Source organism: Jaculus jaculus, chromosome 8 (genome assembly GCF_020740685.1).
Source record: "Jaculus jaculus isolate mJacJac1 chromosome 8, mJacJac1.mat.Y.cur, whole genome shotgun sequence".
In the NCBI taxonomy this organism is placed as follows: Eukaryota; Metazoa; Chordata; class Mammalia; order Rodentia; family Dipodidae; genus Jaculus; species Jaculus jaculus.
In genome coordinates, this window is record NC_059109.1 from 56,141,642 (window position 1) to 56,167,800 (window position 26,159).

The following is a 26,159-nucleotide window of genomic DNA, read 5'->3' on the forward strand; positions in this document are numbered from 1 at the left end:
ATAAAGTACTCCGTCATTTCCTGCCTGAAAAATTGGAAAGGGAATCCAGAAGCAACAGTTCAAAACAGACGTTCCTGTGTTCATAGGAATCCGAGCAACCTGCAGCCATGGGACAAGGTGAGTGAAGCCTGATCTCCACAGTGCTGACTGGCCTGTCAGTGATGCCATATGGCATGCTTCCATTAAAGGAGGTGATGGAGGTGTGGGTATGGAGTGGGAGGAGGTAAGAGAGTTCTTGGAGAAGGAGGTGATGCAGGTGTGGGCATAGAGTAAGAGGAGGTAGGAGAGTGCTGGGAGAAGGAGGTGATGGAGGTGTGGGTATGGAGTGCAAGGAGCAGAGGGAGTGTTGCAGTCAGGTTCGCATTGCTGGTAGAAATCACCCAACCAAGAGCAGCTTGTGAGAAAAAGAGGTTTATTTTGCCTTATAGGCTCAAGGGGAAGCTCCATATGGCAGGGAAAATGATGGCATGAGCAGAGGGTGGACATCACCCCTGGCCAATATAAGGTGGACAATAGCAACAGGAGAGTGTGGCCAACACTGGCATGGGGAAACTGGCTTTAACACCCATAAGCCCACCCCCCAACAATACACTGCCTCCAGAAAGCATTAATTTCCAGTTGCCATCAACTGGGGAACCTAGCATCCAGAACACCTAAGTTTATGGGACACCTGACTCAAACCACCACATTCCGCCCCTGACCCCCATAAACCGATATCCATACATAATGTAAAATACAGTGCATTCAGTCCAACTTTAAAAGTCCCCATAGTTTTTATCAATTCCAATGATGTTCCTACTTCCCCATAATAGTTCAAGACCTTTTAACTGAGCCATAATACCAAAAAATTCCCTCCCAAAAAAAACATAATGGCACAGAATAAACACTCACACTGCAAAAGATGGCATTGGGCACAGCAAAGAAATATTCAAGCAATGCATGATTTAAAACAGGGCAAACACCAAACTCTGTAGCTCCAAGTCCAACAATTCTAGATAGTGACAAATCTCCAAGTCCACTAATTCTAACCAGCAACAAGTCTCTGGAGTTCCAATTCCACCCCTCCAGCTAGACTACTCACAGTCCTAGAAAACTTCATTGGGCCCGGCAGTTTTCCTTAGCAGCCATCTCATGGTCCTGGCATCTCCACTGGGTCTCTGCTGCAATCCACAGTTCATCCTCATGGCCCCATTGGGTCTCCATGCAGGCAACCAGCAAATCTGCTTCACACTGCCCATGGCCATTTCCAAAACACAAAACCGTGTTGCAAACTCAATGACCCTCTCTTTCCTGCATTTCTTAAACTCCACAATACCACGTAGGGTGCCAATTTGTTAATCCAGGGGGGAACAAAGCAGACTTTGAAGAACAGAACACTCCTTGAGCACTCAGCCCCTTCAAAAGAGTCTACATTCTTCCTATTGCCCCAGTGCAGGTCAGCTAGCCCAGTCTCAAAGGTTGTAATCTATCAAACAATTTACAAGAGAACAGGCAGCAGTTTAGGCCCAAAGATTTCATTTTCTCTGTGCCATGTTTCTCTGCTCACACGTTCATTTCTACGCAAAGCAACCCTGCACAACTTCTTAGGACACAGGCATAATAAATAGCAAGCTTTTCATACAGACTGCCTTTAGCCCAGTCCAAGCAAAGCTCTTTCTCACCCTCATAAGCCAAACCTCACAGTCAATAGTTCTTACTGCATTCAGGTCTTTCAACTCTGACCAGAATAGTCCATCAAGCTGTACTTACAGCACTGCAAGACATCTCTTAGGCCAAGGTTTCAAGTCCTTCCACATTCCTCTTGAAAACTCCAAAAGGCCAAAGCCACATACTCAGGTGTCTTAACAGCAATCCCATTCCTCAGTACCACTTTACTGTTGCAGTCCAGTTCACATTGCTGGTAGAAATCACCCAACCAAGATCAGCTTGTGGGGAAAAGAGGTTTATTTTGGCTTACAGGCTCGAGGGGAAGCTCCGCAATGGCAGGGGAAAATGATGGCATGAGCAGAGGGCGGACATCACCACCTGGCCAATATAAGGTGGACAATAGCAACAGGAGAGTGTGCCAAACACTGGCAAGGAGAAACTGGCTATAACACTCATAAGCCCACCCCCCAACAATATACTGCCTCCAGGAAAAATTAATTTCCAATTGCCATCAGCTGGGGAACCTAGCATCCATAACACCTAAGTTTATGGGGGACACTTGACTCAAACCGCCACAGGGTGTTAGGAGTAGGAGGTGATGGAGATGTGGGTATGGAGTGGGAGGAGGTAGGAGGGGGCTGGGAGAAGGAGGTGATGGAGGTATGGGTGTGGAGTGGGAGGAGGTAAGAGGATGCTGGGAAAAGGAGGTGATGGAGATGTGGGTATGGAGTGGAAGTAACAGGGTGCTGGGAGAAAGAGGTGATGGAGGTGTGGGTGTGGAGTGGCAGGTAGGAGGGGGCTGGGGGAAGGAGGTGTGGGTGTGGAGTGGGAGGAGGTGATAGAATGCTTGAAGGAGATGATGGAGGGGTGGGTATGGAGTGGGAGGAAGCAAGAGGGTGCTCAGAGAAGGAAGTAATGGAGGTGTGGATATGGATTGGAAGAAGATTAGAGGATGCTGGAAGAAGTAGGTGATGGTGGTGTGGGTATGGAGTGAGAGGAGGTAATAGGGTGCTGGGAGGAGATGATGGAGGTGTGGAGTGGGAGAAGGAAAGACGATGCTGGGAGGAGGTGATTGAGATATGGTTATGAGGAGGGAGGAAGTAAGAGGGTGCTGGGAGAAGGAGGTGATAGAGGTGTGGGTATGGAGTCGGAGGCAAGAGCCTTAATTGTTGAGCCATCACTCCAGCCCCTTTATTTATTTATTTGAGGGGGAGAGAGAGAGAATGGGCACACCAGGGCCTCCAGCCACTGCAAATGAACTCCAGACCCATGTGCCACCTTGTGCATCTGGTGTTACCTGCATACTGGGGAATCAAACTAGGGGCCTTAGGCATTGCAGGCAAGCATCCTAACTGCTAAGACATCTCTCCAGCCCCCAGCTGGGGTTTTTAAAGTGAGCTATGGGAGCAGTCAGAATTCAGCAATGGTTCCTCTCTGCTTGTTCCACTTGTGCTGAGCCTTGCCTGTGTGGGCCGGTTGGGTTGGAATGGGCTATGGAATGGTGAGATTGATTTGAGCCACAGGGCACAAGACCCATATAATAACCCCAGTGTTAGAACAGGAGTTACTCTTTGGAACTCATTTAGACCAGTTCTGCCTAGAAGGCTTCTCTGCGTCTTCTCACCTGGCAGGTGTCTGTTCACCTTCCTAGATCCAAAAGCATCACCTGTAAATCCTTTACCAGCTCCTGCAGGCCCCGCTGGTCCTCTCAGCTGCCCCAGTGCCCTGCTCCGCTCTGTTCATCTTTCAACCCATTTTATAACCATCACCTGCTTCTCTTTCTGCTCCTCCTCACTGTGAGCTTCCTGAAGAACCGTGTTTATTTCATGTCTATAGCCTCTGTTGAGCACATTGATTACCAATCAGTGTTTGCTTCATCAATGACAAGACAAGAATACCTAAGGAGAGCTTCTTAGATGTATCTGAGAGCCTTGGGCCTTTGCCTGTGCTGACAAACCCTGTCACCGCCCCGATGTGTCTGCCTCCTAAGTCTGCCTGGTTCCTTGTTTAAGATGGTCTCTGCCCTTTTTTGATTTTCTTTTTTCATTATTATTTTTTTCTTTTTTTGAGGTAGAGTCTCACTCTAGCTCAGGATGACCTGGAACTCACTCTGAAGTCTCAGGATGGCTTTGAACTCATGACAATCCTCCTACCTCTGCCTCCCAAGTGCTGGGATTAAAAGTGTACACCATCACATCCATTGTTTTCAGTGTTCTTGTATTTTTTTTCTCAGTTTTTCAAGGTAGGGTCTTGCTCTATCTAGCCCAGGCTGGCACCTCTGCCCTTTGCAGTTGGGCTTCCCAACTCCTCCATCCTTTGCCCTCCCATTAGGCTTTGAGGCTGTGACTGACATCCTCATACTTCCCTGGGTGTATCTCATTTGTATCTCATCTCAGTGAGCCATGACCGCTTACACTGTGACAGTCCTTGGATGGCAATATAAATCCATGGCAGGAGAGATTGCTCAGCAGTTAAAAGCACTTGCTTGCAAAGCCTGATGGCCTGGGTTCAATTCCCCAGTAAAGCCAGATGCACAAAGTGGTTCATGAATCTAGAGTTTGTTTGCAGTAGCAGAAGGCCCTTCTGCACCCATTCATTTCTCTCTCTCTCCCACCTCTGTGTGTGTCTCTCTCTCTCAAATAAAAATGTGAAAAAATAAATCCATGGCCATATTTCTAAAAATAAATAAATAAATCCATGATACCCACACTACAATCTCACCATCTTGCCACTATGACAACCATACAAAAAACTACCCAGCTGCCATTCCATACCTGCAGCACCATCATGTCCTTCTCCCAGTGCCCTCCTACATCCTCCAATTCCATACTCTCACCCTCCATCACCCCCTTCTCCCAGTACCCTCTACCTCCACCCACTCCATACCCACCCCTCCATCACCTCCTTCTCCCCCACCCTCGTTCCTCCACTCACTTCATACCAACACCTCCATCACCTCCTTCTCCCAGCTGTGGAACAGTGCCACCCAGACATAATATGACCATTGTGTTCATAACTTCACAGTGACTATTGTAACCTGCATGAGACCCAAACAATATCGGGTCCATCGACATTCTGTCATAGGTGATGCAGGAGGGCATGGGTCCTCTCCCACACTCAAGAGTTATTGGCAGTTAATGGTGGCTGTAGGAGACATTTTCTGTAATGGTATAGCCATTGGTAGGCCCTACGTGCTCTGGTAAATAGTCCCCCAACAGTGCCATGTAGGCAACCCTAATTCAGTTCAGTTCACACCCACACACAAGAAACGAGAGCTATCAAAGTAAAACGGGATAGCTGGGTGTGATGGCACATGCCTTTAATCCCAGCAGAGGTAGGAGGATCACCCAGAGTTCAAGGCCACCCAGTGATCACATAGTGAATTGCAGGTCAGCCTGGACTAAAGCAAAACTCTACCTCAAAAAACAAAACAAAACAAAAAATAAGAGGGACTAGTTAGAAAGAAGAAGTTTGACATAAGGAGGACAGGGAGGAGGGTAAGAGAAAGTGATGGGAGAGGAATAAAGTACATGATATATATAGATGATTGATAGATATAAAAATATATGATATAGGGCGCTGGGGAAATGGTTCAGTAGTTAAGGCATTGCCTGCGAAGCCTAAGGACCCTGGACCTTCCCCAGGACCCACATAAGCCAGATGCACAAGGGGGTGCATGTGTCTGGAGTTCATTTTGCAGTGGCTGGAGGCCCTGATGCACCCATTTTCTCTATCTCTCTCTGTCACTTGCAAATAAATAAATAAAAATAAACCACTCCATACCCACACTTATATCATATATTTAAAATATATGACGTATGGTATAGGGTTGGAGAGATTGCTCAATGGTTAAAGGCACTTGCTTGAAAAGCGTGATGGCTTGGGTTCAATTCCTCAGTACCCATGTAAAGCCAGATGCACAAAGTGGTGCACGTGGAGCTCATTTGTGGTGGCAGAAGGCTCTGGCACACCCATACTCACTCACTCTCTCTTTCTCTCTAGAATAAATAAATAAATAAAAATATTTTTAAACTACATTGGGGCTGGAAAGAGATGGCTTCGTGCTTGCCTGCAGTGCCTAAGGACCCAGGTTCAATTACCCAGTTCCCACATAAGCCATATGCACAAGGTGGCCCATGTTCATTTGCAGTGGCTGGCGGCCCTGCAAATAAAATAAAGAATAAAAAAACAACAAAATGAAAGCCGGGCGTGGTGGCGCACGCCTTTAATCCCAGCACTCGGGAGGCAGAGGTAGGAGGATCGCCATGAGTTCAAGGCCACCCTGAGATTACAAAGTTAATTCCAGGTCAGTCTGGACCAGAGTGAGACCCTACCTCGAAAAACCAAAAAAAAAAAAACAACAACAAAATACATTATATACGCATAAAAATATAAATTTAGAAAAGAGGCATGAGCAAGACCCTTGGTTTTATTCTTGCCCCAAATTAAAACCAGAAAAGAATCTCAACAATGAGAACGAGCATTTCCCTCTGTGCTAAGAACAGTTCCTTGTCAGAGGGCTTAATATATGTCTGATGCTGTGATTGATATATCCACATATATGTGTATATCGCTGAATTCCTATAGCTCTGCAGAGAGGGTGACTATTTGATTATTCTGTTTTATATCTATTTGGTTATTCTAAGGAAACTGCAACAGGCTCTGATCAGTTGTTTGCCTGCGGTTGCACAGAGAGTAAGTTGAGTCAAGGCCTTGAGCCCTGGGTCCTGCTTGTATTGATATCATCACGTCTGCCTAGCATTCACAACTTCCTTCTTTTCCACAACAGCCCTGAGTATCAAGAGCTGTGACTTTCAAGCAGCAAAAAACAATGAGGAGCATCACACTCGGGCTTTCAGCTCCCAGCGCCTTATTGTGCGGAGGGGACAGAACTTCACCCTCACCTTGAACTTCCGTACCCCTGTCCGCACGTTTCTGTCCACTCTGAAGCAAGTGTCCTTCATTGCACAAACTGGTATGTGTAACAGGCCAAGACCCCTGGGAGGCCTGGGGGCACTGGAGAGTTCGCCAGCATCTTCTCAGAGGACCAAGGGACTAATTGTCCACGCCGTAGTTGGCCTTAAAAAGTTCTGCCCACTTGGCTCATCTATTGGGAGAAAGCTACAAGATAATGTGTATAATAAATGTTACTATTCGTGTTTCCGAAGTTTCATAGCAGCATTATCACTAAGAGGCACTTTCGGTTACAAATATATTAGGCTATATAGAAAAAGCTAAGTGGGTTGAAGAGATTGCTTATTGTCTCTCCCTCAAATAAAACAAATAAAAATAAAATATTTTTAAAAAGACAAGAAAAGGTTGGTGTCTAATTCAGACTAAGTATAATACCTAATTGGTACTACTTATTCAATCTGTACTATTTAGCAAATTGAATAAGTACTTCACATGCAATAATGTTATGATGAGAAAAGTACAGACTTTTCTCATAACTATAAACAATATGCCATAAACTATACAGCATTATTTACATAGTATTCATACTATATAAGGTATTATGAGTAATCTAAAGATGATATAAAGTATATAAGGAAACGTAATACCATAGAATTTTATTTAAAAGGAAAGTAAAAATCCTCAGATTTGGATAGATGCCAGAAGTCTGTACCCAATCCCCCTGAGTGCCCAGGGATGACTGTACTATTATTATAGCCATCTTACAGACTGTGAACCTTTCATAGATGTACGTGCACCAGGCCAAGAGACTGGGTTCTCCCAACACCCTTTATAGCTCCTCATAACTGGAAGAGCCTCTTTCATTCTCTTCCAAAACCAATTTGCACCTCCTCATCCTTGTAAGACCTTGAATTTATTGCTTTGAGTTGTGACCAAGAATTCCAAATGACTGATTTATCACTGTGCAGTCGCAGGAGAGCAGCATTCCAAGACCAACAAGACCGAAGCCAAATTCCCAGTTTCCTCTCTGGGGGACCGAGAGGGATGGAGTGCAGCAGTAGAGGAGAGAGATGACCTGTCGTGGACTGTATCTGTGACCACACCTGCAGATGCTGTCATTGGCCACTATTCACTCCTGCTACAGGTTTCATGCAGAAAACAATACCCTTTGGGCCAATTCACACTGCTCTTTAATCCCTGGAATAAAGGTGAGTTTGCACCTAGTCTAGTCTGAGCTTCAAAGGGAACAAGGTACCTCCTCCTGGGTCTTCATTAGACTCAGAGCCTCAGGGAAGGGCTAGAGCCAGCCCTGACCTGGGTCAAGAATTCAGTCCTGGCACCTGTCAGAGGCTATCTGCCCCTCCTGCTTCTCTCCAGACGACCCTGTGTTTCTGCAGAATGAGGCTCAGTGCAGCGAGTACGTGCTGAACCAGAATGGCCTCATCTACCTGGGCACAGCTGACTGTATCCAGGAAGAGCCCTGGGATTTTGGTCAGGTAATTGGGACCTCCAGGGAGGAGAAAGCCACCAACATTCAAGCCAGACAAAGCTGGTGACCCAAATGTCCCTGGCCAGGCATGTGGCCATTTCTTTAGACCATTCAGGCCTGTGGTTCCTCCCTTTCCTCTGGACCACACTGGACAGCTGCCAGAACTGTCCCCGTAAAAGCCGCGCCAAACCTGCCTCTATTAAATTTCCACTATCTACAAGCTACAGACCAATGTCCCCACCTGCCACACCCAAGGGCCTTCCAGCCATGCCGTTTGCTTCCCTTTCCCCACACGTTTAAGCATGTAGATTGAGCATTCCCTCTGCTTCGACTAGCTTCCTTCCCTTTTCCCCTAGAAAATGACTTCCCCAGTATTAGGACCTTCTGGAAGCTTCCCTCAAGTCTCTAAGGCAGAGAGTCTTGACTGTTCCCTCTGCTCTCTCACCTAGAGCTCTAGCCACACCTTCCTGTGATCTGAAACCTATGGTGTCAGATCCTAACCAAGGGTTCCTCCAGAGCAGACACTACCTTGGTATCTTCCAGAACCAGCTCAATGTTGAGGGGATAGTAGAAAGAATTTGCTAAGTGGATATGGAATGAAATAAAATGAAAGTCTTTAAAAAAAAAAAATGAAGCAAAACCACGGTCCTGATTCTCAAGAGCTCACACTATCCCATTGGGACATCAGTCCACAGAACTGATAAAGGATTATGGGCACAGGGAATGGGAGTTACAGTGGAAATTGGGAAGAGCCAGAACTCCCGTGGGGGACACTGAGGCAGGAAAAGATGACATGAAAACCTTAGTCTGGGAGAAGGACAAGACAGCGACTGTTCTGTGGGAAAGGGCCTGACCTGGAGATCCTTCATCTAGCCCTGTGTGGTTCCTACAGTTCCAGACTGACGTTATGGACCTCAGCCTGGACTTGCTGAGTGTGGACAAGCAGGTGGAGGAATGGAGCCAGCCTGCGCGTGTGGCCCATGTGTTGGGTGCCTTGGTAAGTATGAAGCTGAGGGGCAAAGGGAGAAGAAGTGAGGCAAAAGTCCCCTGATGGTCAGGTCCTCCTGTAGGGCTGTAGAGGTTCTCAAATCTCAAAGAATTCCCTCTGCCAGGACATGGGAGGCAGTTGGAAGGGTCTGATGGAAGAGGTAAAAAGGACAGGGCAAGAAAAACGAAAGGAAATATGCTCATCTGGAACAAAAGCCAGCTGAGGGGGCAAACAGGCTTAAATTTTCCCAGAGCACTCCTTCCCACTTCCTTTTTCTGGCCCCATTCTGGGGGTTTAGACCCCTAGGTGGGAAGGTGTAGGGTCTATCTTTTGTAGTGCTTTTGTTGCTACAGTGATCAAAGGGACTTTAAAACAATTTCTAGCTGGGCATGGAGGATCACTGTGAGTTCAAGGCCAGCCTGAGCCTAGAGAATGAATTCTAGGCCAGCCTGGGCTAAAACAAGACCCTACTTCAAAAAACCAAAACACAAAAAAAATGTTTCTGAAATGTCCCTAAGAATATACAGACCATGAAGGTGGCTCAGTGCTTCCCTTAAAGGTCTTCCATTTCCTCTCATGCCTCTGGGGTCCCCACTTAAGAGCATGGTGACATTCCAGGCCAGCCTGGATAAGTGGCCCACAAGTCCCAAGGCAAACAATCTTGAAGGAGTCAGAGCAGAGGAAGCTGGGGACCAACGGAGCCAGATGACAGGAAGGAACTGCGCTTGAGCTCCACTCCCACTCAAGCTGGGGAGCCGATTTAGGAGGCCTGCCTCTGAGATTACAAAGCAGGCTTCATTCAGGCTGGAGCCCCGGGAGCACGCAGATTTAACCAGCTCCAGGGGTATCCATGCTTGGAGAGCTGCAGTGAACCCGTTACCACCCCCCAGAAGCTATCTTGCCACAGGATCGCCCCTCGCTGACTCCCACTATCTACCCAAACAGCTGCATGTTGTCAAGGAGAAGAGTGTCCTGCCCACCCCACACACCCAGGCCATCCAGGAAGGGGCCTTGCTGTACAAACGGCGGGGCAGCGCGCCCATCCTGCGACAGTGGCTCACTGGCCAAGGGCGACCGGTGTACGAGGGTCAGGCCTGGGTGTTCGCAGCTGTTGTTTGCACAGGTACAGGGCGGGCGATTCACAAGGCAGTCATCTGGGCTACTGTAGAGTGCCTGCCCTGCATTTTGGGTTGTCCCGTGGTCTTCTGTGTGTGGGGGCAGAGGCTCTCCCCCTCCCCCTCTCCTCACCACCTGCTGCTTCTCTCCGCCTTCCTCAAAGGCTGAGCGTGTTTATGAACTCTTCTCCAAAACTCGCTTTCCCCACAGACTTTCCCCAGCCTGTTCCAACAGAGCCTCAGCACTGCCCTGTACTTCTGGCCCTTTCCCTGTCTATAATTTGTATCCCTTGCTGTGCAACTTGTATCTCATTCATTTGCTGCCTTCATCAGACTTATTCTTGGATGCCAGTTCCAGTTCCAATTTCCTAGTGCCTGGACTCCTCCTCCTCCTTTTTTAAAATTATTTATTTATTTATTTATTTTTTAATTTTTATTTATTTATTTGAGAGCGACAGACACAGAGAGAAAGACAGATAGAGAGAGAGAGAGAGAGAATGGGCGCGCCAGGGCTTCCAGCCTCTGCAAACGAACTCCAGACGCGTGCGCCCCCTTGTGCATCTGGCTAACGTGGGACCTGGGGAACCGAGCCTCGAACCGGCGTCCTTAGGCTTCACAGGCAAGCGCTTAACCGCTAAGCCATCTCTCCAGCCCTATTTATTTATTTTTAATGCAAGAGCAAGAGAGAGAAAGCCCGGCGTGGTGGCGCAGGCCTTTAATCCCAGCACTGGGGAGGCAGAGGTAGGAGGATCGCCTTGAATTCAAGGCCACCCTGAGACTCCATAGTGAATTCTAGGTCAGCCTGGGCTAAAGTGAGACTGTACCTCGAAAAAAGAAAGGAAAGAAAGAAAGAAAGAAAGAAAGAAAGAAAGAAAGAAAGAAAGAAAGAGGAAGGGAAGGGAAGGGAAGGGAAGGGAAGGGAAGGGAAGGGAAGGGAAGGGAAGGGAAGGGAAGGGAAGGGAAGGGAAGGGAAGGGAAGGGAAGGGAAGGGAAGGGAAGGGAAGGGAAGGGAAGGGAAGGGAAGGGAAGGGAAGGGAAGGGAAGGGAAGGGAAGGGAAGGGAAGGGAAGGGAAGGGAAGGGAAGGGAAGGGAAGGGAAGGGAAGGGAAGGGAAGGGAAGGGAAGGGAAGGGAAGGGAAGGGAAGGGAAGGGAAGGGAAGGGAAGGGAAGGGAAGGGAAGGGAAGGGAAGGGAAGGGAAGGTAAGGTAAGGTAAGGGAAGGTGTGGGAAGCCATGCTGGCTTTATCAGGCTTTGCTGTGTCAGCTTGTTTACTGCTTTTGTATCCTAATTGTCTGTGCATGAGCACATGATGTTATCCTAACATGGCTGCTCACCTATCCCGATTGGGTGATACATAGTCAGCTGTTGAGACTTAAGCCAATCAGACGACACTGCACAATCATCTGACCACTAGTATATAAGCTTGGGGCTCTGTAGGGTCAGGGTCCTTCTCTCTTTCAGTCTGGAGCTCCCAATAAAGTGTGCTTGAGAAGAATCCTGTTGTTGTTGTTCTTCCTGCTGGCGGGAGGGGCGCAACAGGAAGGGAAGGGAAGGGGAAGGGAAGGGGAAAGGAAGGGAAGGGAAGAAAAGGGGGAGGGAGGGAGGGAGGGAAGGAGGGAAGGAAGGAAGGAGGGAAGGAAGGAAGGATGGATGGGAAGAAAGAAGGAAAGAGAGAGAAAACACACTAGGGCCTCCAACCACTGCAGACATGGTGCATGTGTGACCTTGTAAGCTTGTGTCACCTTGTGCATCTGGCTTACCTGGGGTCTGGCGAGTGGAACATGGGTCCTTAGGCATCACAGGCAAGCGCCTTAACTGCTAAGTCATCTCTCCAGCCCCCTCCTCCTCTTTCTATAATGCCACCTAACATCTAAGACAGACCCTGTCCAAAAGAGATGGAAAATTCTAATCTTATTAATATGACCCCAGCTCCAGCCTGGGATTTACTCCCCATGACTTTTTATGTCTCCTCTACACAGTACTACGATGCCTGGGAATCCCAGCCCGCGTTGTTACTATGTTTGCCTCAGCTCAGAGCACTGGCGGGGGTCTGCTGGTGGATGAATACTACAATGAAGAGGGTATCCAGAACGGAGAAGGCCAAAAAGGCCGCATCTGGTGAGCATGCTAAAGGAGGGCTCCAACCTGCACTGAGAGCAGGCCTTCAGAGCGCTTGGAGGCTGGTGGCCCATAGTGGGGTACACACCCTTTCCTGGGACTTTCATACACTATTTTCATATATCTCTTTGGTGTCACCTATACTAAGCTGTATTTCTAAAATATCTTCCATGCTCCTTTTTTCCCCCCTTCTTGAAGTTTTGCCTTTGCTCCTTAGGATCTTCCAGACTTACATAGAGTGCTGGATGGCCAGGCCTGACTTGTCGCAAGGTTATGATGGATGGCAAATTCTGTGCCCAAGAGCTCCTAGTGGAGGTGGAGGTAAAGCCTAGGGGTGGGCGCAGGGCCAACCAAGGCTGCAAGAGTGGAGGGGGCCCCTTGGAAAGGGCCTAGGAGCAGCAGGTGGTCCAAAGGTCGTCATCTCTACAATAGGAGAAGCAGAAGGAAGAATAGGTGTCAGCAGGATCCCAGGAGTGAAGATGTCAGCCATCCCTGTCACAGACTGCAGGGGGACTAGACCCACCTTAGACCAAGAGGCAAGAGAGCTGTATCTCAATGAAGGCAGAGAGTCTTAAGATGCCTGGTGGCTATCCCAGGACAGGGGCTTGCAGAGCGGGACTTATGGGGCTATGGATATGAAAAGGATCACAGAGTAAGCTCAGGCCCAGAGAGGGAAACCTTGACAGCCATGGAAGGATGATGCTTCCTTGCCTAGGAACACAATTATCATAGACACCTGGTGGCTCATGCTTTTAGTGCCAGCACTCAGGAGGCTAAGGTAGGAGGATCACTGTGAGTTCAAGGCCACCCTGAGACTACATAGTGAATTCCAGGTCAGCCTGGGCTAGAGCAAGACCCTACCTCGAAAAAACAAAAACAAAACTGTCATAAAGCCTGGCACATTGGAAGTGGGTATTCCTGTCATATTGATGTAAAGCTATGCACAAAATCTGTTCCTCTGAGCTCCTTTCCTGTCCAGTGTCTGCCATAGACTAAGGATCCAAATTCATTTTTAGCACCTAGTTGTGAGTCTCACCTTCGTGATACCATCTCAGAAACCCTGGCTAGCTCACAAAGGAGAGGAATTGACGTGATGCACTTGTGAGCCGAGCACAGGTCTCATTGATATGTGTCTCCCCCAGTCCTGGAATCCTGTGATCTGGTCCCAGTCAGAGCAGTCAAGGAAGGGGAACTGCAGCTGTCCCCTGCAGTATCCGACCTCTTTGCTGCAGTGAATGCCTCATGTGTGGTCTGGAAGTGCTGTGAGGACGGGAAACTGGAGTTAACCAACTCCAACACCAAGTATGTTGGCGACAGCATCAGCACCAAGGTTGTGGGCAGTGACCGCTGTGAAGACATCACTCAGAACTACAAGTATCCTGAAGGTACCGGCCAGGGCGGGGCGCCATCCTTTATAGAGACTGAATGAGCAAATGAAGGGAAGGGACTGAGACAGACAGATGCAGGCCAGAAAGAGTCCCCGTCTTTTCTCCCAACAAGTCAAATAAGGTTTCTCCACTCAGATTAACATTATTGTCATTTCAGACCAGGTGGCTCTTTGTAGTAGGGGCTGTGCACCGTGAGATGTTGAGCAGCACTGGTGGCCTCTGTCCTTGAGATGCCCCACCCTTCAGTTCTCACAACCAAAAATGTCTTCAGCCATTTCCAAATGCTCTGGGAGCGGGGTAGGGCAAGATGCCTCCAGTTGAGAGCCGCTGCTGTGAAATAAAGCACTCAGTACTGAGCCTGGTCCCTGTAGACTTTTTCTTTTAAGTTTTTTGTTGTTGTTTATTTTTATTTATTTGAGAGTGACCGACAGAGAAAGAAAGAGGCAGAGAGAGAGAATGGGCGCACCAGGACTTCCAGCCACTGCAAACGAACTCCAGATGTGTGCACCCCCTTGTGCATCTGGCTAACGTGGGGCCTGGGGAATTGAGCCTCGAACCAGGGTCCTTAGGCTTCACAGGCAAGCGCTTAACTGCTAAACCATCTCTCCAGCCCTATTTTTTTTAAGAGAGAGAAACAGACAGACAGAGACACAGAGAGAGAATTGGTGTGCCAGAGCCTCAGCCACTGCAATAGAACTCTAGATGTTTGCACCACCTAGTGAGCATATGCGACCTTGTGCTTACTTCACTTTTTGTGCATCTGGCTTACATGGGATCTGGAGAGTTGAACATGGGTCCTTAGCCTTTGCAGGCAAGCGCCTTAACTACTAAGCCATCTCACCAGAGAACCCCCCCTTTTTTTGAGTCAGGGTCTCACTCAAGCCCAGGCTGACCTGGACCTGAAGACTTTTTGTTGTTGTTTTTTGGGGTAGGCTCTTCCTCTAGCTCAAGCTGACCTGGAATTTACTATGTAGTCTCAGGGTGGCCTCAAACTCATGGCACTCCTACCTCTGCCTCCCAAGTGCTGGGATTAAAGGCGTGCACCACCATGCCCAGCTCCACTGAGGACTTCTGATGTAAATCCTCTCTCCCTCTCCTCCAGCACCTCCAATTCTCTTCCTCCATGTTTGCTAATGGCACTTCTTTCTATCTGTCTGTCCAAATCAAAAGGCTTGTGCCACCTGGAGTCTTCCTCTTTACCATCCTGTCTTCACCTGATTCTGTCTTCTGACCTCGTTCCCATGGTAATCTGAAGCTTCTGAACCTTTTGCCTATACAATTACAGTTCCTGCCTATGAGTTATCATGGTTCCCTTTCCCATTTCAGTGTCCAGAAAAAGATTTCTCTGAGACACAAATGTCCTTATGTTACCTACCTGCTCCATTGCCCTTGGGATAAAGTCCAAATCCCTTCATGTAAGGAGGCTCAATTCCCCACAAAACTGTTTTCAGAGACAGTGTTGACTGGTCACAAAGCTTATTTTCTCATTGTTCAAGAGGCAGAATCTTAGCACTTTAAAAACATAGTCCTTGAGTGGCTTGAAGGAGATACTCTATTTGTCATGGGCCAGCCTAGCACAGGCTTCTTTTTGTGCCCAGCATGGTCTTAGACAATTACAAAGCTTTTGTAAATGAGCAGAAGTAGTACATTTCAATCCTGCACATTCATACCTGCTGATAAGAGAGGCTTTATCTCTTCATTCTCCAGGGTCTCTTCAAGAAAAAGAGGTGCTAGACAGAGTTCAAAGAGAGAGAATGAAATACGGGAAAGACAACGGCATGCATCCCCCCATCCATGAACCAGCTGATCCTCTGTATCTGTACTTGGAAGCACCCAGCTCCTTCCCTTTAGGAGGGGATGAGCAGCTGTCAGTGACTATGGTTAACCGCAGTGACCAAGAGAAAGAAGTGCAACTGGTGATTGGGGCCCAGGCTGTGTTCTACAATGGAGCCTTTGCTGCTAAGCTCTGGCAGCAGCAGAATTCCTTCAGGCTTAGAGCCAACCAGGGTAACTATGACCTCACCACGCTACACACAACTGGCTCTATCCTAGACGCTACATAGGTCTCCACAGGTGGCTTTTAGCACCTAGTGCTCGTTTGCTCTCTCTGTCTCTCTCCCTCTCTCTCATTAAGTCATTCACATATTTGTGTTGCCACAGAAAGCCACAATTCCAACTGTCATCAGGTAAGTAAATGGACCTGGCCCAGCAGTGGGGAGGCTTTTGAGGATGTGAACAGAGTCCAAGAGGGCAGAGCACCTCAGGCAGCTGCAGCATGTGCTCCTGGTGACTCTCACCACACTGAGTCCTGGAGGGGTGGGATGGACAGAAAAATGAATGGAGGCCTGGAGAGATGGCTTAGCAGTTAAGGTGCTTGCCTGTAGAGCCCAAGAACTCATATTCAAATCTCCACCCCCCACTTTGTTGCTCTCTCTGTTTCTCTCTTAAATAAATAAATTAATTTTTTAAAAAGAGAAAAGTAGATGGAGCATTCCAGACAAGGGAATAAACACCACAGTCCTTTCTTCTCTCTCAGATCATCTGAGATAGGGTCCAGGAACAGTTTTCAAAAACCCCTGTGTGGTAAGGGTTGAGATTCCCTGAAGTGGAGCAATCCCTCTCAAACTTTACTGCACATCAGAGTTACCTGGGGAAGTTCCATGCCCAAACTGCATCCCAGGTAACTAAGCCAGAAATCCACTAGTGAACACAAGCATCAGAATTTTCTTTAACTCCTCAAGAAATTCCAGTGTACAGGCAAGTATGAGAAAAAGTAGACTTTGTCTACAGGATTGCAACAGCCTTCTAACTAGTCTCCTGTCTCCAGTCTCTTCATCACTATTCCTTGCCCAAGCTTGAGGGAAGTGAGTGGTGTGAGAGCTGTACAGGGCAGAGACAATGACTGGTCTTGTATTATCACGCTAAAGACTCTGAGCTTTGTTAGCTGGATAATGGGAGTTTTAACCAGGCATGTCGATGTGCTCAGAAATCTATTTCAGAAAGAATGAACTTTTGGCAAGATGGAAAGTCACACTAGAGTAATGGTTTTTGACCTTGACTGCACAGTGGACCACTGGAGGAACTGTAAAAATCTTGTGTAAAAGATTTGTGTAAAAATAAATCAGGGTGTGGTGACACATGCCTTTATTCTCAGCACTCAGGAGGCAGAGATAGGAGAATAGTTGAGTTTGAGGCCACTCACTCTGAGACTATATAGTGAATTCCAAGTCAGCCTGGGCTAGAGTGAGACCCTACCTCAAAAAAACCTCTTGATCCCTGAACCTCACTGCCAGCATCTGATCTAATTGACTTGGGGTATAGCCCGGTATTGGGACTGTTATAAAACTCCCCATAGGAATCTAACTTACATTCAATGTTAAGAACAATTGCATTAAAGAGTAGAAGCCAGATATAGTGGCTCATGCCTTCAATACCTGAGGTAGGACTGCTGTGAGTTCCAGGTCATTCTGGACTAAAGTGAGACTCTGCCTTTTAAAAAGGAGAAAGTGGGGCTGGAGAGATGGCTTTGTGGTTAAGGCACTTGCCTGTGAAGCCTAAGAACTAATGTTTGAATCTCCAGGTCCCACTTAGCCAGACACACAGTGACACAAGCATGCAATCAATGTTGCACATGGGCCACAAGGGGGCGCACACGTCTGGAGTTGTTTGCAGTGGCTGAAGATCCCGCCCATTCTTTTAGCTGCGTACACAAATAAATGCCAAACCAAGATAGTAGCATTTAGAGCTAAGTCGGATTGAGGAGATGGGAGAGGTTGGACTTGTGACTGTGGGAGGAGTATTTGCTTCTGGTTTGGGTGAGTCATATAAGAGAAAATGAAGAAGAGCAGGTGTAGGGAGAAAGATGAATTCAGTTATGTTTTGTTAAAAGCCCATGAAACATGTCGAGATGGCCAGCAAGCATTAGGATTAAACCTAGTGCTCAAGATAAAGCCTAGAATGAACAAATGTGGGAATTGTATGAGGGGGTGGCCAAGAGTCAAGGCATGCATGAACTTATAGGCAAAGGCAAGCTTCCCAGGGTTTAAACTGAGTGAGCTGAGGAGGTAAGACAGTGTAGTTCTTTCTGAAGCATGATGGGAAGAGGAGACTAGGCGGGTTGTCAGCCAAGGACCCTGGGTAGAGGGGTTATGAATTTTTCTATTTTCACATATGTGTGTGCAGGTATGTGAGTGCACTGGTAAGTGCATGTGCAGAGGCCAAAGATTGGTTGGGGTCTTCCTCAATTGCTCTCCTCTATTTCACTGAGGTAGGGTCTCTCACTCAAGCCTACAACTCATTGATTTAGCTAGTCTAGACAGTCTAGCACTTGGTTTAAGTTCCCAGCTTGCCCTGGAGACCCCCTGTCTCAAGATTACAGGCAGCTTCCATACCAACTAAGCATTCACATATTTGCTGAGGATCCGAACTTCTGTCCCCGTGCTTGGCAGCATGCACTTTACCAATAGCCATCTGTCTCCCCGGCCCATTTGTCTTTAAGATGACTCTGCTTGTATGCTGAGGAAAATAATAAGGATAGAGGCTAAAGCCTTGTGGAGAAGTGTTCTAAGAGTCAGTGTAATCCATGGAGAAATACAAAACAACAAGAATAACTTTAATCATATTTACTTAGTATTTGTCAAAGTTGCCTCATCTCCAGTCTCACAATCTCTTAGGAGAAAACAGCCACTTGACAGATGAGGAGACTGAGATAAGAGGGGCGAAATAATTTGCCTGCGGCTACACAGTTCATCAGAGGTAGATGAGGATGGAGAACAGACTTAAAAAGTCCCAGAACGTAGGTGGGAGAGGTGATGACTCAGTGGTTAAGGCACTTACCTGCAAAGCCCAAGGACCAGGGTTCAATTCACCAGTACCCACGTGAGCCAGATGCACAAAGTGGCATATGCATCTGGAGTTTGTTTATAGTGGCTAGATGCCCTGGTGTGCCCATTCTCTCTCTTTTCTCTCTCTTAAATAAATAAAATATTAAAAAGTACAGGACTTGGGCTAGAGAGATGGCTTAGCAGTTAAGGTGCTTGTCTGCCAAGCCTAAGGACCCATGTTCAATTCCCCAGTACCCACATAAGCCAGATACATAAGGTGGTGCATGCATCTGGAGTTCCTTTGTAGTGGCTGGAGGCCCTATCTGCTACTTCCTCTCTCACTCTTTCCCTCTCAAATAAATAAACAATAAAATAGCCTAAGCTTAAAAAAAAAAGGGGGGGGGGCTGGAGAGATGGCTTAGCAGTTAAGCGCTTGCCTGTGAAGCCTAAGGACCCCTGTTCGAGGCTCGGTTCCCCAGGTCCCACGTTAGCCAGATGCACAAGGGGGCGCACGCGTCTGGAGTTCGTTTGCAGTGGCTGGAGGCCCTGGCGCGTCCATTCTCTCTCTCTCCCTCTATCTTTCTCCCTGTGTCTGTCACTCTCAAATAAATAAATTTTAAAAAAATGAAAAAAAAAAAAACCCATGATCTAACTTGGGCAGAGGGATAGCTAATACCCTGAGGAAATGTGACAGCGGGAATAATATCTAGGTTTTCCCATTGGGAATGGGAACCTGAGCCTGAGAGATTCCCACTTGCTAGTTATATTTTCTCTGAAAAAGTAAGGAAAAGCAGGGAGTAGGAAGGGACTATGAAAATATATTTCGCAATTACTATGTGGCAAGTAACTTCTTTGCAGTATGTCATTTAACACAGACCATCCTACTACTATAGACAAGGACAGGAAGGTCAAAAGAGCTTCTTAAGTTGCTCTACTTCACAAGGACTTTTCCACAACCCCAATGGAGTGGTCTGCCAAGAACACTGGCAGATGGTGATGGGATGGGGCTCTTAATAAGAATAAAGTTGTTGGGGCTGGAGGGAAGGCTTAGCAGTTAAAGCATTTGCCTGCAAAGCCAAAGGACACAGGTTTGATTCCCCAGGACCCATGTTAGCCAGATGCACAAGGGGGCACACGCATCTGGAGTTCATTTGAAGTGGCTGGAGGCCCTGGCATGTCCAATCTCTCTCTCTTTCTCTCCCTCTTTGTCAAATAAATAAATAAAATATGTAGGGCTGGAGAAATGGCTTAGCAGTTAAATGTTTGCCTGTGAAGCATAAGGACCCCAGTTCGAGGCTCAATTCCCCAGGACCCACGTTATCCAGATGCACAAGGGGGTGCACGTGTCTGGAGTTCGTTTGCAGTGGCTGGAGGCCCTGGCGCGCCCATTCTCTCTTTCTCTTTATCCCCTTCTCCCCCGCTCTTTCTCTCTGTCACTCTCAAATAAATGAATAAAAATAAACAAAAAATTTTTCAAAAAAAATAAATAAAATAAAATACTTAAAAAAAGAATAGTTACTGTAGGTAATGAGGCATCTTTCTGGCCTCAGTGAGCCCCTAAGTCCTTTGCATTATGTGTGGAGCTATGGTTTAATTCTGCCAGTACAGACTCACCCCTTTGCACTACCTCCGCCTGTTGTGTTACAGTTATGAGAATAACCACCAGCCTGTCCTTCTCCTATTTTGAGCGAAGTCCACCCGAGAACAGCTTCCTCAGAATCACAGCGATGGCAACGCACTCAGACACCAGCCTCAGCTGCTTTGCTCAGAAGGACGTGGCCATTTGTAGACCACACCTTGTCATCAAGGTAGGCACTGGCTCGTCCCTGACTTGCTCTTAGCTGTTCCCAATCATAGATGAGTATATAGTGTGCTTACCAGACCAGGCTAGGTTGGAGACCACCTTATCTTGAAGAGATGGTTTCCTACACATACTGAGTTTAATCTTCATTAGTCAATTAAGTAAAAGTTCGTAATCTAGGTCTGTCCCAGTTGCTGCCTCCAAATTATCATGGATGGTAATAGATTGTGTTTACTTAGAACTCTATATATATGCCAAAGCATTTTCATGTCCTTGACTCCAATTCAGTACATTTCTTTTTTTTCTTTTTGGTTTTCGAGGTAGGGTCTCACTCTAGCTCAGGCTGACCTGGAATTCACTATGTGGTCTCAGGGTGGCCTCGAACTCATGGTGATCCTCCTACCTGTGCCTCCCCAGTGCTGGGATTAAAGGCATGCGCCACCATGCCTGGCTAGTTCAGTACTTTTTAAAAAAAATATTTCATTTATTTATTTGAGAGAGAGAGATACAGAGGAAGAGGAAGAGAGAAAAAGAGAATGTGTGTGCCAGGGCCTCCAGCCACTGCAAACAACTCCAGATGCATGCGCCCCCTTGTGCATCTGGCTTACCTGGGTCCTGGGGATTCAAACCAGGGTCCTTAGACTTTGCAGGCAAATACCTTAACCCTTAAGCCATTTCCCCAGCCCCAGTTCAGTCAGTACTTTAAAAAAATTGTTTTTTTGTTCATTTTTTTGAGAGCGACAGAGAAAGAGGCAGATAGAGAGAGAGAGAGAATGGGCACGCCAGGGCCTCCAGCCATTGCAAACAAACTCCAGACACGTGCACCCACTTGTGCATCTGGCTAACATGGGTCCTGGGGAACTGAGCCTCGAACCAGAGTCCTTAGGCTCACAGGCAAGCACTTAACCGCTAAGCCATCTCTCCAGCCCCAGTTCAGTACTTTTGAAGTGGCATTGTCCCCATTATTCAGGTAAGTAAAGTGAACCCTAGCAAGCAGCCTGCCTGAGACCATAACAATAGGAGTTCTATAAGCTGAACACTCCTGGTCCAGCCCTCTTTTCACGCATCCACCATGGCCAAAACAAATGAGATCCGGTCCCTGATCTCAAGGAGTAGATAGTTTGGAGACATACCAATTGGTCTTCTGTATAAATGCTTTACGAAAGGTACGGAGTCATGGGAAGAACTGGTGGCCTTGGAAGACAGGCTCACTTGTAGTGCAGAGTCAGGGGAGAGCACTGAAGGGAGAGGAGGATCAGAGGGGTGTCAAGGAAAGATGTGTGAGCAGTGTGCTGGACATGGGAAGTCCCCAGCATGGGTAAACCATCTTGTAGTCAAGGAAAGGACAGGTGCGGCTGGCAGGTTGGGTTGGGTATAGACTGAAGCACTCAACCTAAGCTGAATTCCAAAGACAATAGGAAACCCCAAAGTTTCTAAGCAGAGGAGAGGCGCCATCAGAAGCCATCTGTGGGGATCAAGGGGGAGAGTAAAAGCAGGAAGGTCAGGGAGAGGGGTCAAGGGGGCAGAAGTGAGACATGTATATGAGAAGGGAAGCACACAGCAAGGGCTCTGACCTTGATGTACCAGATGTTGCCTCTTCCTACAGATGCCAGAGAGAACAGAACAGTACCAACCTCTTATGGTCTTGGTCAGCATCCATAACTCCCTAGATTCCCCCATGAAGGACTGTGTGATCTCCATCTTTGGAAGGGGCCTCATTCACAGAGAGAGGAGATACAGGTAAGAGACTGTAGGCTTCTCATCCAACTAAAAGAGCTCAATGGACTTGTCCAGCATGGTGGCACACGCCTTTAATCCCAGCACTCGGGAGGCAGAGGTAGGAGGATCGCCATGAATTCGAGGCCACCCTGAGACCACATTGTGAATTCCAGGTTATCCTGGGCTACAGTGAGACTCTACCTCAAAAAACTAATATAAAAACAAAATGGAGGGGCTGGAGAAATGGCTTAGTGGTTAAGCGCTTGCCTGTGAAGCCTAAGGACCCCGGTTCGAGGCTCAATTCCCCAGGACCCATGTTAGCCAGATGTACAGGGGGTACACACATCTGGAATTCGTTTGCAGTGGCTGGAGGCCCTGGCATGCCTGTTCTCTATCTGCCTCTTTCTCTCTCTGTCACTCTCAAATACATAAATAAAAATGAACAAAAAGTATTTTTTTAAAAATGGAGGGAAAAAAAGAGCTCAATGGTTTTTTAAGATAACCACCCATCTTTTCTCCATGCCATGAAGATGATGCAAATACCCCCGAAGTTGAATTAAAGGTTAATGGCCACCAAATGGCCTGTCTCATTCTGAGACTACCAGTGAACAGGGGTGGTCACAAGGGAGTCTGTGTGGGCGCTGCATACACCCACATCATCAAAGTTGCTGTCCTTGTCCAACAGGAAGAGCCTGGTCTTGGTGGGTTAGTACAGAGGTTAGGCCCGGGCACTAGAGAATATTACAGGTAGGGTGGGCTGCCTCTCCGTGTGACTGGAGAGCTGCATGCTACTAGTCACCACTACAATATGCAATTTTAAAAGGCAGGCAGGATGTTCTGCACTTCCTGGAATTTTTTTTAAATTATTTATTTATTTATTTGAGAGCGACAGACACAGAGAGAAAGACAGATAAGAGGGAGAGAGAGAATGGGCGCGCCAGGGCTTCCAACCTCTGCAAACGAACTCCAGACGCGTGCGCCCCCTTGTGCATCTGGCTAACGTGGGACCTGGGGAACCGAGCCTTGAACCGGGGTCCATAGGCTTCACAGGCGAGCGCTTAACCGCTAAGCCGTCTCTCCAGCTCCTGCAATTTTAATTTAACTCATTTTTTTCCCCATTCCTTCTACCACCCTTCTTATCCTGTTGTGTATGGACCCCTAGTACATGTAAAATATATACTGTTGCTTCATGAGCTTGTATTTTTAACTTACATGTCTAATTGTTATTTTCACAAACATCAAGTCCATTTCTTCTGCTCCCTAATACTCCACTGTGCGCACCCACCAGTGCACAGCAATAGGCACCAAATGCATCCAACTCTTTGATGAGGTCACAGTGTGTTGCAGTCAACAGCATATCCCCTGATCTGCTAGTCTGAAACTCTGGTGATGCCGGGGTATAAGTCTGCCTAAGAATGGAGTTGCTGAGTCATAGGATCCTATGTGGTCTGTGACCAGCAGAATGGCTGCAGTCTATAGTCCTGCCAGTACCACAGGAGAGTGTCTATATGACTGCTTCTCCTTCTCTCCTGGCAATATCCAGCTATTTCTCCTAACAGAAAGCAATGTCTTACAATTGTTCTAATTTACCAGCCTTCATGTGCATTAGTCTATTTCTTTTTTAAATTTTTTTAAAATTTTTAAAAAATGTATTTGAGGGCTGGAGAGATGGCTTAGCGGTTAAGCGCTTGCCTGTGAAGCCTATGGACCCCAGTTCAAGGCTCGGTTCCCCAGGTCCCACGTTAGCCACATGCACAAGGGGGCACATGCATCTGGAGTTCGTTTGCAGTGGCTGGAAGCCCTGGCGTGCCCATTCTCTCTCTCTCTCCCTCTATCTGTCTTTCTCTCTGTGTCTGTCGCTCTCAAATAAATAAATAAATAAATAAAATGAACAAAAAAATGTATCTGAGAGAGAGATGGAGAGAGAGAATGGGCACACTAGGGCCTCTAGCCATTGCAAATGAACTCCAGACACATGCAACCACCTTGTACATCTGGCTTACATGGGTAGTGGGGAACTGAACCTGGGTCCTTAGGCTTCACAGGCAAGCACCTTAACCACTTAGCCATCTCTCCAGCCCTCATTCGCCTTTTTCATTTTCGCTGGTCATCCTTATCTTTTCCTAGTTCTCTCTTTTGTAGTTCCTACTATCTTTTTTGTTAAGTTTTAGGAGTGTTGGTCCCTCTTTGGTTCTATGTTACATTTGTTCTCACTTTGCCTGCTGCATCCTTTGCTGGCTGTATGGTATACGGCTTGAAGTTCAAGCTGCCTAGGCCAGCCATCCCCGAGGTCTCTGGCAGGTAGCACAATTGAACCACTGTCTCAGCCTCATGAAATTCCAGTAAGTCACTCTTGTCAGTAAGATGAGAGGAGGAACTGCCAGTGTTTAAGTAGACATTATAAGTTTCCAAGTTAATTGTGCAGCAAGTTCTTTAAGGAAATCCCCTATATTCTCTCAGTCGCCAAAAGTTCTAGAGCAGTCCAGAAGTCCAAATACCACCTGCTACACTCAATATGCCTGCTGCCTACCCACGATAAGGTTAGGGAGGGCTCCAAAGCTGTAACTAGTGCCGAGAGCTGCACAAGAGTGAATCACAGGTAATAAGGGAGCAGGTGCAGCTTGAAGGGCCTCAAGGATGCTTCTCTTGAACCACATAGCTGCTCAGCAGTGAGCCCCTGTTCTGCCCCTTATGACCACTCCTGGCATTGCAGTATGCACTTCAATTTCACCTCCTCATGGCCCACCTCCTCAAGCAAGGACAGCAGAACAGGACCCTTGGGACAGAATTAAAAGCCATCTTTTCCTTCCTTTCAGATTAGGTACCGTGTGGCCTGGAAACACCTTGTGCACTGAGCTCCAGTTCACACCAACACAGCTGGGGCTCCAGAGACTCACTGTGGAAGCAGACTGCAATGTGTTCCAGAACCTCACCAGCTACAGAAGTGTCACTGTGGTGGCCCCTGAGCTGCCAGCTTAAACTTCCAGTTCCATCACTACTGTCCCTAGCAACCTTCAAAAGTACCATCTAAAGCCAGACATGAGCGCTGGAGGGAAGCTGCTTATCAGACAAATGAGTCTCCATTGAGTATGAGCAGAACAGGGACCAAGAACAAAGCTAAATTCACAGAAAGCAACATTCATTTTTGCCATGCCAACTTAAGACAGCCAGGAAAATGAGTTGTCTTAGAATATACTGTGCTTGAATAAGAAGGACATCTTTCAAAGGGTGCTTGGATAACTTTCCAAACACATTTAATATTTTTGAATACATTTAAGAGCACATCCAGATTTGGGGGACCAGGCATTTTAAGCCATTTGATTTTTATCAACATTCACTAACTTATACAAGGGATTATTTTTAAATCATTCTATTTGTAACGATGGATAGTATCAGCTGTAACCTTAAAATTCCATTGATTAATGCCATCTCTGGCCATAGATGATCCAAAGGTGACTAAACATAGTTATATAATCTATAACAAAGGTCTGAACCAAATAATCTAAATTTAGCTGAGTTCTACACTGACTAAATAGCTCACAGCTAAAGTCCAACATAAAGTAATATGATTTTGATGGTGGTTGGGGAATATGGAAATTAAATATATACAAAATAGGCCCTAAACCCAAGTCTCTCCCTAGGCAGATGTCCCCCCTTCCTAAAATTAAGATTCCTGGAATGATTAAGCCTTATCTGGTCATTGTGGTTGGTTAAGCTCAGGCCCCAGAACTCAGCATCATGGCTGGTTAACAAGCCCCTATTCAGAAACTAAATGATCCCAATTTGGGTCTGCAGGTAGGCTTCACCCCTTCCTATCTTCTTATGGGCAGAAGCTTTTCATGATTTCTCCTCTTTCCTTAATAAAGTTTCTCTAAGCTTAAGAAAATAGGCCCTACAATAAAGAATACAAAAAGAACTGCTTTTGTACAGTTAGGATTTTTTTGTTTACATTATTTTACTCTTTACTAATCTGTACTAGTTTTGAGTTTTGTGTGTGTGGTGAGTGTATTGTGAAGATGTATGTGCCCCGCAGAGGCCAGAGAAGAAGGTCAGCCATCCTGTTACTGTCCATCTGTTTCCTTGAGTCGGGGTTTCTCTCTCAAACTGGAGCTGCTGATTAATATCTAGGATATACAAAGAACTCAAAAACTAAATATT

At 46.9% G+C, this 26,159-nt stretch overlaps 1 protein-coding gene across 1 annotated transcript; it reads left to right on the top strand.

Moving 5' to 3' along the window:
* Positions 1-25,647, top strand: Epb42 (erythrocyte membrane protein band 4.2). The gene is made up of 13 exons (XM_045157385.1): positions 1-117; positions 6,437-6,622; positions 7,536-7,769; positions 7,939-8,057; positions 8,943-9,047; positions 9,984-10,161; positions 12,132-12,270; positions 12,488-12,591; positions 13,413-13,655; positions 15,366-15,665; positions 20,129-20,289; positions 21,889-22,022; positions 24,818-25,647. Exons 1-13 carry the CDS (start codon positions 108-110, stop codon positions 24,978-24,980), a joined length of 2,076 nt encoding a protein of 691 aa, XP_045013320.1. The 5' UTR covers positions 1-107; the 3' UTR covers positions 24,981-25,647.
* The last annotated feature ends 512 nt before the right edge of the window (positions 25,648-26,159 follow it).

What these genes read in the sequence shown, in the direction of transcription:
- Epb42 (XM_045157385.1), top strand. An exon ending in CCCATGTGTTGGGTGCCTTG is followed by an intron (nt 9,048 to 9,983) that starts GTAAGTATGAAG and finishes CTACCCAAACAG; the next exon opens with CTGCATGTTGTCAAGGAGAA. An exon ending in CGCAGCTGTTGTTTGCACAG is followed by an intron (nt 10,162 to 12,131) that starts GTACAGGGCGGG and finishes TCCTCTACACAG; the next exon opens with TACTACGATGCCTGGGAATC.